We start from the raw sequence: 12,663 nt of genomic DNA, 5'->3' as shown, positions 1-12,663 counted from the left end.
CCTGGCTGTGCCCCCTCCCAGCTTCTTGTGCACCTCCAGCCTTCTCAGTCGGTAGAGCATGGGAAGCTGAAAAGTCCCTGACTAGCGTAAGCACTACCTAGCAACAACTAGAACATCGGTGTGTTATCAACATTATTCTCATCCTAAATCCAAAACACAGCACTGTACCAGCTCCTAGGAAGAAAATTAACTCTATCCCAGCCAAAACCAGGACATTCTGCTACATTCAAAATAACCTGTATGATGTCCAAGCAAAGATAATGGGACTCTAGAAATATCTAATATTAAAATCCTGATTAATTAGTTTGCAAAGTTGGTATTTCCTACTCTGAGCACAAGCGAAGTTACTTTATATATTCTTACAAACACCTCTAGTTGAACAGAAAAAACTGGGAGGAGGAAAAGAAGAATTTGGGCTCTGCCCTCTTCTCCCTTTCTCTGGAAAATTGATGATTGCAGAGCCTCGGAAATGCATAATAAATTGTGGGTTCTCTTCCAGCTTCACATCCCCAACATGACAACTGCCACACAAACAAAAATTTGTCTTCACCCTTCAGATAGCAATCATGACAAAGAACATAGCACCAATAAAATGCCAGAAAACAATATGATTTTATTCGTACTCTTGCATGAAGCTCAACACTAAGACATCCCAGTTGCCAGAATGTACTTAAGAAGAAAGACCTGCCTCCATTGTAATCCACTCTGACAAAAAAGAAAATCCCCTGTACTGATTCAATAAATATAAATTCTCTGTGTGCTTGTGTGGAAATATGTGTTCATGTATCCATATATAGATGCCTCCTTTACATATACACAAACACATGTCTATACTCAAAAAGCTAATTTCATACAGCTTTATGCCTCCCAGTGAAGCCCTACGGGAATTCTCTGATGTCTAACAGGGCTGAGTTCAAATCACAGGCTACGGACATTAGCAGGATGCCATTCTGTCCTCTCATACATCTTCACAAAATTTAGAGGAACTTAGTATCATTTCAGACCACTGCCAAATTTGAAATTTGCCAAAGCGATTAAACATTACAGGGTTGGCAAACCAGGGAGGACAGTCAGTGACAAGCAAAGAGCCAATGCTGCTGTCCCACAAGCAGTATTTCCTTAGGAAACACAAAAAAATTTTGATTTTATGAATAATTTTTATTTCCTGTGCGGGTCTTTATGCCACAAGCAAGGCAAAGTAGGGAAGAAAATGGTTTATTTGTGAAAACTGGAATTTATCAATACCTAGGAAGTTTCAACTCTTTTTCCATGTTTTTTTTCTCTGAAAAAAATGCAAAAACAGCTTCAAGTCTTCAGCTGTTCATTTAGCATGTGATAAAATCTCACTAAACTTGAAAGTATATTGCAGTTTAATAGCCATATCTGCAAGCAATTACAAAATCATGGAAAACATTAAGCTATTCTTTGTTCCAAAACTCCTGAGGATTAATAGGTATGGCTGACTTTCTTGGGTTTACTTTTGAGTTTAGTACCTAATCCGGTTACAACAAAATGCAGCCATCAATTGTAGTAAGATCTCATCTTCAGCCTCCCATCAAATCCCTAAGGGCTATGGAGAAAGACAATTAAACAGAGATGTACAACACTACCTCAGTCATGCTAAGTCTGGATGCACTATAACAGCACAACTGAAGAAAGAGCGTTTTACTGGACCCAAAGTGATGGGTGTTACCACTTCATGCAAAAATGCTCAGTCTACCACCTACATCCAGATAGAAAGGACAAGAGAAGTCCAAGTCCAAGGCTTGTGACCCTACCAAATCCACAAAAGAAACAGCAAACATTATCTTGAGTTTTATCATGAACGCTGCCTCTGGGGAAAGTGTTTAGCCATTCCCTCCCACCTGGAGCATGACACTACTATAGTAATAGAAACAGCTTGATGCATACTTCAACTTCTCCTAAGACAGTGTGCTAAGTCCAACTAGGGTTTCTTTGCTAAACTGCATCTTCTTCCAGGTTTGTCGATTCTTCTAACGGAGCTGAAACCTGCTGCTGTAGCTGTCCTAGAAGACAGCTAGAAAGAAACAAATGGGATTCAAACTTGTCAGCAAAATCAAATGAAATCTGCTATGTTTATTAGTTTATCTATATTAGTTACTAGTATAGTAGCTAATAATTCATATTAGCATTCAAGTTTCATATGGCAAAAATCCTCCCAAAACCTTGGAGTAAGCCTGAAAATATGGGAAAAACACAGAATAATAAATGGGGTTCATATCTGCGTGATTTTTTTATTTGAAATTTTGTCAGTGTGGTATTAATATGCACATCTTCAAGCTCCACAATCCTAAAAGTGTTAACTGATCATAAGGACTTCTATGGGAATTGATAAAGCAAAGCATCAAGAAGGGGGAAGTGGTGGGATCCAATACTATTAATCCAGGGCTAAATGCATTACAATTAGCAAATTACCAATCCCTTCATTTACAGAAAGCTATGTTACACTATATGCAAGAACGCTGTCTATTGACTACCAAAAGGTGTCACACAGCAGGACTGCTGAGTGCAGAATAGATACAGCTCAGTTTTCCAGAGGAAAACACAGAACTCTCAGTTCCATAGCACAGTTGGAGAGACTCGTAAGTGAAATTCAGACTGACTGTAGAATAAAGTGGTGGAACAGAAGTATTAAAATTATAAAAACAGTAGTCTGCACACTTAAGAGGAGGAAGATAAAAGCTCAAAAACTAAAGCTGGAATCTAAAATTTTTCTTCTTCAAGCAAAAGTCGCCACAACTGAAATTTCCATCTCAAAGGCAGTCACTGAATTGTAAACAACCAGTTCCACTTACTCAAGTTGGAGCAGGAAGTATTACCAAAGATCTGCCAACTAACATCATTTGCCCTAAGAAAGCAATGAATACTTCTTAATCCTTGCCTCCCCCTCCTTTAAGACACAGGCATCAGAGCTAGAAGCCTATGGGCTTTCAAGCATGCAAGGAAAGAGACCAAGTACTGATTTAAAACTATTTTTGCATTAAGAGAGCATGAAAGGAACAAAATGTGAATACATCCCTATTTATACAAGCTGTTGCTGACCTTTTCTAATTCACAATGTTATTATATTACAACTGTATAAGTTATCTGCAGATATATCACATATCTCAAACTACTGAATCGTATACTTGTAAGACAAATATGCTGGTTTTCACTAAACAATTGAAATAAAACTGTGTGGCTTATGAAGAAAGTCTCACTTGAAACCTCTCATATTGCAAGTGATTTAATATACTCATTTTTCATGGCAGAACTTACCACGGAGTAAAATACAATACAGATATCTTCCTTCAAAAGACACTAACAGCATGTAAATATTTAAACAGTTCATTTCTTAAACCAGCAGGAGACAGCCAAAAGTAAAGACAAACAATCATAGGTGGTTTCGTGTGGTTTGTTGGTTTTGTTTTGTTTTTTAAGTGAAACTTTCAGTTAACAAATTATTAAGTATAACTTGTAAAATGTAGACATTTCAGAAGACGACTAAAAGTTCTAATGATTCCAGAAGCTGCAGTTAAGCATTAATTAGCAAACAAAATACTGTAATGACCCTGCAATACTGAAAGCTGTATACACAATGGCACAGAATCTGAACAAGTGAATACACAGGCATACATACAATTAACATTAACACTGGGTTGCAAATTTCCATTAAAATATCTGTACGTGGCAGGATTCAGGAAGCCTTCAACAATTTTCCCCCCCACAACATTCATATCTTTGTCAGCCCCTAAATATCAGTTTCTGCTTATTTAGAGCCAACATTCAGATTTGTAGTCCTTACTGAGCAACTCCTTTTAAAAATACCACTTCTCTTGAAAACCCTGCAGCTAATTCTATCAAGACTACTTACCAACAAAAGATGTTGAACTGGATCACAATTCATACAAAATACCCAGACACTACTTCCAATCGTTGTGTGCAATTCTCCATATTTAAACCCATCCACAGATTCTCCTATATTTACTATACATAGTACATACAAGAGTGAATATACGTATACCCATACCTTCTGTAGTTGGAAGTAGGTCTTTTTCTTCACTCTTTGTTTCTGTCAGTTTCTCTGTTCTCAGCAATACTTCTGCAAAGCTTTCCAAAGAATTGTTCTGGTACATGCCATAGCTGATTTCAGACTGGAAGTAAAATAAGATAACTGACACATGCACACTACACCCTGCAGTTATATTTAGCTCACTTGCATCAGATGCAATTATCTACCTCAGCTCCTGCATTCGCTTTCCTTTCTGTTCAATTCTGGATTTTCTTCCTACTATTGCACAAAATCTCAAGTCGCACAAATAATCCAAAATCCATATTACTAATTATGAGAGCTCAACAAAAAACTAATACTTCAGAATTCTGTAACAGAAACTTACTTCTGCAACATATGGATCAGCAATTAGAGACTCATAAAACGGATGACAGCCTTGTTTTTCCACAGTGGCATTTTCTCCAGGCCCACTTTTTAATACATCTTGGCCCTGGGAAAAATAAGATAGTTGAACGTAGTCATAAAAAAAGCTCATTAAAAAGTCTGTAACTGCTATTCAGAAGGGAAGCAACTGTAAATGAAAATATCATTGAATTCAGTGGGGAGAAAGATAGGAGTCATCTTACATAAACCAATGCTGAATGAGGTCCAGTATTCTTAAAAAAAAGAAAGAGAATCATGCACAAAAGTAGTACCAGAGAAACTAGTATCATAAACATTAAAGAAAATCCACTGAAGTAGAGAAGGTAGAAAAGAGAAACTGAAAAGGAACAGCTTTGACTATGAAATGACAGTATTTAAAGAGTGGACTTCACTGTGCTTCCTTCCCCAAAGTTCTGAAGTTCTGCCAAATTTCAACTATGCTTTCTCACACTATTGTTAAAAAAGCAGGAGAAAACAGATTAGAAAACAAGAGAATGAAACAGCTTTAGACCCCTTCTTTCATTGGGATTTGCCTGCAAAAAATCCCTTGATGTCTCTAGTTCATTTATTGATTTGAGGTCTTCAGTTATCAGATACCTATAAAGGAGCCCAGCTTTTATACTAACATATCAGTGAACGTGTAAACATCTGCAGACACATTAGCAATCCCTTACATGTAGTGGTCGAAGATAAGTTAATGATCTCTTCCACCACTGTCCATCACTGACAGCATGCAGCATGGCTTTTGTAGTCATAGTTGTGTTAGACAACACCTTCATGGTTTTTGATGTCGTCCAGTACAACAAATCAGCAGACTGGCTAGAGGAGACGTTGGTTTCATCCTGTGAGCATATCCAACACACAACGGCAAGTGTTAGACTCATGCTTTAATTAGGCTAATGACCTAAAGTCAAACACATTAGCGATCAGGCACACTATGTTAATGACATATAAAAAATTTCAAATATGTTAAATTAAAATAATTTAAGCAACAGCTGTCATAAAAACAAACCAAAGACAAGTTAAAAGTGGTTTAGAAGTTCCAATCTGAAGTGAGTAGTGTGATCAGTAGAACATTTTGCCCCTTATTCAACTATAACCTCTTGTTTCCACAGACACCAGCTGGTTTTAATTCCAAAATTTATAATGGTAATGTTTTACATAATTGTTGAATGCTTCTGTTAAAATAATGATCTCTACGAATGAGGAGATTGAGCAGGCTAAAACTGATCTTCAATAATTCAAGAAAGCTGACAGTAGAGACAATCTTGTATTTGTACAGAGGTAGGATTAATTAAGTCAAATTCTCAGTAGGGGAAATTGTGAAGAGATGTAAACATTCATCTCCACACCAAGTGAAAAAGTATCATCAAAATTTGAAATTCTGCAGTTGGCTCTTACAAGGTACCGAATATAGCAAACCTAAAAGACTGCAAAGAAGAATCAAGACCACAGCCTATTCTCAATCCCAAACTGCTTCTGCAATACATGCACATATACGACTACACATTATCCTGCAAAACATCTTCACTCAGTCTCAGTAAACTCACATGTAAGACAATTCTTAAAAGTACAAGACATGTTCCACAAATGGAGCTTTCTATACCAGCTCTTCCTCATGTAAAGAATTTAAGTAATACCCAGAACATCCATGTTGGTTGATCTGTGCTCTTCCAGTCCTGAAAGGTTTGTGTTAATCGCATGCTTTACAAAGCTTACACATTAGACAAATATATAATTAGCATGCTAATGTAAACACACTGTCTTCAGCAATAGAAAATATTAATGTTTTCCTCTGTACAGCAAACTTCAACAGTTTTATAGCCAATGTTTCTCCCTAACAACTCTATTATTCATTTACCCATACACTGAAGTGTATTGAAATAGAAAAATTCTACCTGTATAACTGAATGTGAGGTATTAGTTTACAACTTGCTAACTCTTCACAAAATTTCAGACATCAGACCAAAAGGATGCCAAGTTATGCTCAAGTGAATTATGTCCCACCATAACTTCAGTGACAAAACATGCTAGCTTCAATAACAGAATTTCACTGCAGACTAAGTTATTTTTAGTACCTTTTACTGTAGTATGCAGTAAATCACTGCCTCAAGCTGACCACTGAAGCAGCAGGTCCACCTTAAGTCCTTCTTTCCATTAAGGCTTCAGCATTTTTTTCACTCTTTTCTGAAATTATATTCTGCATTTCACAGATGCACCACTAATGAACTGACTGGCTAAACGGGAATTTTCAGCTCTTACTTCACCAAATTAAGAAAGAGCATGACAAGTACAAGAAGCCAGAATTTTTACTCCTCTGAAAAGTAAAAAGCAACAGAAAATCCTGGGTCTGGTGGCTTGGTGGGGTGGGGGAGAATTTCTTGTTTGTGTGGTTTTTAAATAAACCACTCTTGGTACTTAGTACAAAAGCTTTCTGTAATTTATCTTAGATGTTATATACAGAATACTAATTTCTCTCTCTGCCTCTATTTTCAAGCAGATGCTGCAGGACACCTAACTGATTCTTCATGGGGAATAAATAAAACAAAAGCAAAACAAATCAGAACCAGAAAAAAAAATCTTCCCCCCAAGTTCTCAACTGCATTTGAGCAAAACCATTTTTTTTTTTAAATAAACCTCCTTCAGTAGTCTGAACACTAATGGGCTAACTTGTATGCTGGTGTGTATGCTTCTATAGCTCTACCGCCATCAGATAAACTCTATTGATTTTTTCTAAAAAGAATTTCAACTCTTACGAGTAATTACTCTTCTCTGCACAAATAAGAATTCTGTTTTCTGAAAAGCCATTCCTCTGTGTACCTGGAACAGCAACACTTTCAAGCTATAACTTCTTGCTATCCTGAATCAATCTCTCATAAAATTAATGATTTCTTAAAGATTGCTGGAGGTCTCATTTTAAGAAGACAACTTTAATTGTATCCTTTAATAGTATCATCAGGAGTAAGTTATAGTTTGGAGATTTCGAGGGGTGTTTGGGGGAAATTATTTTCTTGTTTTATTTCTTCCCGATATCCTTTATAAAGGTAAGCACTTCTGATTAAAAACAAAACAACAACTTATTAATCCTAAATTAGCAGCTTAAAAATTTGTATGAATCTAAATGGATATAAAAACAGTCAGCCAACAAATTCTGAAGTATCAAGATACTCTAAAATAACAGCTAAAATATTTTTTTATATATACATATGCTCATACATACACATATATACCATTCCAAACTGTCTAATGCAAGGATAAACAACAAAGCCAACTATTTTTTAAATAAGCCACAGAAGAGAGAGTAATAAATTAGAACAAATGCAACACAGATTTTTTTTTCTTTAATGCCAGTTAGTCAAGGCGCAAGGATCAAAACATGCAAAAACCATACACTGTATACACTTTATGCATTAAGAGTCATTATGCAGTAAGATCATGAAAGAAACAAAGTGAGGTGGAACAGATTCTGTTCATAAGACAGAACAACTATTAGCTTTCCTTTTTCTTTTTCCCTTTTTGGTACTCCCATTGGGAAACAGCAATTTAAAATAGTGTCTTTTAATTAACTATTCATGTTTATTCCACATTTATGTTTTATGCCCTGGAGGGTTTTGGTTTGGAGTTTTTTGTTGTTTGTTTGTGGGTTTTTTAATTTTGTAGTGTATGTTACAGCTAATGGACCAGTCTAATTGAAAACTCCAGTCCTGCAAAGATAAAGCAGACCCTAGATGAGAGACTACAGAAAAGATTCAGCTCAAGATGACAACACTAAAATTCAGGTGTCACTGGATGTCTAAACTCTTATTAGGGCTATAATGTCACTGGAACCGAAAAAGTAACCCAGCCTTAAGCATACACAATGCATTTGATACAGCTGCTTAAACACAGGCTTTGATGACTGTCTGAGATATACAGCAGTAATTAAGATATCTGCTTAACACTTGTAGATCTGACAGAGGACCTAGACTTTTAGGGTCAGTAGCTAAAGGACCGAAGGATAACTCAGGGCATGTCAAATTGTTGATATCTATGATTAAGTAACTGAATCAAGCACCTAATGACTGATTAACTGACTTATTCTCTATGCACCATTGACTGGATCTCCACTGACTACAACAGTTTAAATAGTGCACATATAGAGTTCCACGTTGAGATTTTTCTCCTTCTCTGCACAAGAGTTCAGGGACACTGTAAATGATCATGATTCCTTCAGGAATTACAGCCACCTCTTCCTATAAGAAGAATTCTAATTTAATTATTACAGAATTAAAACCAGTACATTTACTAAACCACAAAACACAGCTCCAGTTAATCACAAAATAAAAAATAAAAGTTAAAAAAAAAAAAAAATCACAACTATTTGAAACAGCAGCTGGAGCATTATTTTTACCCTGAGGTTCCAAAGACTCCAGGTGGGAGAGTTCCCAGTGCATGCTACACAAATGTAACATTCCCTAATCATTTCTAACCAGCAGAGATAAAAATGCATGACATACCACTTTAATGTACACAAATGCTTTAAAAGATCCTGTCTTTTCCCAGATCCAGTGCTTGGGAAAAATGCAAAAGCAAAGAAGATGCTAATGCTCTGTTAATCGGAAATTTTCTTTTCTTTAAGCAACATTTAAGAAAATCATTCCTATAATTTGAAGATACTCTCCTCTAGAAATGATGTCTGCTCTCCTATCAAAGAGTTTGGTTTCAAGGAAACTTGAAACTGCGTATTTCTCTTGTGCTTATGTGCTACTTCACAGTAATTAAGTTTTCACATTCAGATACGTAAAAGATAATGATTTTATTTATAAAAGACATAATGCATGTTTTCAGTATTACATAGATTTAACATAAAGTCAGAGCTCATTTACAAGGCAATTGATGGTTATTGTTTCTACTGTTTATACACAACACAGCATCTCGTGACTAAGCATTATATTTTAATCTAATAATGTTAGCAATAATATTCTGAAATGCTTTTCATGAATCAAGACCTTAATTTTCTCACTGAGATATTTTGTTTGAGAAGCACAAGATCAGTTGTTGAGGCTTAGAAAAAATCTGCTATGTAGCTTCCAGAGGATAATTTCTCCAATGGATCTCATGAGTTCAATCAACAGTGACAAGCTGGCACTACAGTAATGAAGTACATCCTTGTGCAAATGCATTAGTTCCTATAGAATAATTACATGCATCTTTATCATAGCAATCAGGAATTTCCTTCAGAGTAGGACCAGCAAAAACTTGGAGAAAAGTTATACTGAAGTCAATATGACAGCAATGTTAAATAACACATTTCTATGCAATCTGTGAAGATGTGTAGCCAGCTGCTACCAAGATTTCTGCAAGTTTCATGGGAAAAAAGTTCCAGAGGAAGAACTTAAAATAACAGAAATTAAATGAGTTTAGAAGTTTCTAGAGAGGAGTTCATCAAGAGAAGAACGATTGACAAGTATAACCAGTTGATGATATAGGTTGGTATAAAGAAAAAAATGGTAATGGCAACTAATGATTCAACACTAGATAAAGATAACAAGAGGTAGAAAAAGGTCACTAAAGCTTTGAAATGTAAGATTGATATACTTACAGATAGGTATTTTTAATGCAACAGAGAAAGGGATGCCTAAACACATGTATGCCAGAAGAAGCTTAGTCAAGTCAAGATAAGGAAAATTACACTTAGAGCACCAATCTGAAAAGGTATCAATAAGTGAGAAAGAAGAACATTTGTCAACTCCTTGAGAAAAGGGTGCTGTAAGTTAATCAGGACATAAGCAAAAAAGAAAGGATTAAAAAGAAAGGGAAAAAAAATCTTATCGTTTGTTTTCTCTTCGAAGAAACTGAAATTCTGTGCAAGACAATGAAGGTGAAGCACAAGGAATTAGCTGAAGCAGAACTACAGGAATTGCAGTTATGGGATTCAGTTAAGTCAGAGAAACTGAGTTATTGAATATATTCCTTTTCTAACATTTCAGGTGTCTGTAACAAAGAAAGGGTTATGCAGTGACTAAATTCTTGGCTGTTTCCTCCTGTGTCATTGCAAGAAGTGAAAGAAGCTATAAATCCGTATTAAGTCAACTGGGAGAGAACAAAAAGACAGAATTATCAAATATACAGAACTCATAGTCTAACAGTCTGAAATATGACGTGCCAAGAAGCTGTATTAAAACAGAAAGAAAAAAACCTCAATGAAGCAACATACAAACTCACCAGGTCAACTGTCTGCCTACTTCCAATTCTAACCAGACAACCGACCACAACTAAGGTGGAAACAAATGGAAGATATATTGGAGAAAATAAGAGTGGATAATTTTCTGAATGCGAATTCCCCAGCATAATGAAAATTGCTTGAGATATCCAAACTGAATTGATAATGAAGTTAATTAGTGAGTTTACTCAACCCTGATAAACCCTTGAATAAGTTTCTGAATCATTTATATGCATGCATAATTGTTCCGTCACAACATAGAGTCAATAGTACTACAGCATATGAAAGGTGATGCATGACAAATTTGTTATATACATTAAAATATTGTAAACATATGTACACACACCCACATCAGAAGGTTCCACAATTCTATTAAGATCTACTTAATAATCTTCCTCTCAGAGAGATTCATTTACCAATTTCCAGAAAATACAAAACATTCGTGCCAGTGAACAGACCTCTTCTTCGTATCAATGATTCTAGCAGATACATAAAGTGTTTACCTCTCTCCCTCTGAATACTGTTTTTAGTGCTATTTTACTTTCCTGACCATTTATTTTTCATATATGCAAATATGTATACGTATGTTTACATATGCAGTTATATACACAAAGTATGCATGTATGCCTATACATATATAAAAACCATACACAAAATATAGATATATACATAGAAGTTGCCTGTTCCCATTCCAATAACATGAAGGAGAGGTGTGGGTTTTTTAAGCCACCTGGTGTTAAATATACCAAAGGCAAAGACTAGCGTGTTTCATCTACAGCTGTCATTGGTAAAAATTCCCTAAGGGTATAACGACATCAAGGAAGCTGCAATTCAGATACTTTTCTCAAAAAGCCAGACTATGCAACTTGAAGCACCTTCTTTCTTTCTTTCTTTCTTTCTCTATTTCTTAAAGGTTTTGCCCCCCCCATCTGTTGATCACCTACAGAAAAACTCAAACCGAAAACAGAAAAAAAATCCTTAGAATTTTCCACTCTGAAGAGTATGAAAAAGACACTCCTTTCCTTCATAAATAGGTTATTAGATCTTCTTTAAAGAGAGAAATGTACTTGCAATTGTACATGTACACACTTAAATTTGTTAATATAATAAACATGAAAAGTAGAAAGAATAATAGTAGACATTTTTCCTGCTGCCCTGCCTCTATTTCCCACAAAACACTTGATGTTCCTTCTGATCTCACGCACAAAAATAATTTCACATGCAATATATGAAAGTTATAAAACGGCAAAAGAAGTCATAAACTTCATGATGCACAGAACAAAGGGGAAAACTAAGTTTAATTAAAGACTTTTTTAATTAAATATGTAGCTCAGGTTTATTTTCAAATGTTTTGCTTTGCAATTGGGACAGATCAAAAATCAAACCAACAATAATGTATTTTATCGTGTTAAGTTTTGTTTCACTTTCCTCCTCCCCTGCCTCTGGGTTTATATTTTTTCTATGGTGCTAAGACTGGGTAGGAAGAAGCAACAAAGAAAATCAGAACAGAGTAAGTATTTAAGAACAGAAATCAGTAGATATATTTAATGTTGTGCATTTTGTCTAGTATGCAGGTAGATGTTGCTAAAAACTCAAATTCAGCTCTTCAGCATAATGCAGAACAAAATCATTATTACTTTAAAAACTCTCTTTAAAGCTTACCTCTGTATCCTTACTGATCAACGAAGAAGGTCCTGATATATTTATATTCTCACCTCCTTCTGAAGGAAGAAACTTGTATTTCACAGCCTGATAAAGAATCTATAAACACAAAGTAAATATAATATCTTACCAGTCAAATAATCAAATGTAAGAATTATGACTGATGCCATAGGAAACCCAAAATATTCTGATGTAAAAGCTTTCATGATAGAAGAACAAGGGTGCAGGGGAAGACAGAGAGAAGAACACATAGGTATCTTTGACATCCTTTCACTGTTGTAGTCCCTAGACAAAATGATCTTCCCTCCTCTGTGATTTGTGTGTGATATTTTTCACACAATGTAAGAATCTTTTTTTTTTTTTT

At 35.4% G+C, this 12,663-nt stretch overlaps 1 protein-coding gene across 1 annotated transcript in view; it reads right to left on the bottom strand.

Moving 5' to 3' along the window:
• NBAS (neuroblastoma amplified sequence) overlaps positions 1-12,663 on the bottom strand; it is a 219,080-nt gene that overhangs the window by 109,129 nt on the left and 97,288 nt on the right. Inside the window, 4 exon segments of the mRNA XM_009275562.2 lie at positions 4,031-4,154; positions 4,398-4,502; positions 5,110-5,277; positions 12,300-12,398. Of these exon segments, the coding sequence (XP_009273837.2) occupies positions 4,031-4,154; positions 4,398-4,502; positions 5,110-5,277; positions 12,300-12,398 (496 nt within the window).

The sequence above is a fragment of the Aptenodytes forsteri genome, unplaced genomic scaffold (assembly GCF_000699145.1).
Source record: "Aptenodytes forsteri isolate BGI_AS27 unplaced genomic scaffold, ASM69914v1 Scaffold94, whole genome shotgun sequence".
In the NCBI taxonomy this organism is placed as follows: domain Eukaryota; kingdom Metazoa; phylum Chordata; class Aves; order Sphenisciformes; family Spheniscidae; genus Aptenodytes; species Aptenodytes forsteri.
This window is presented reverse-complemented; position numbering and strand designations above follow the sequence as displayed.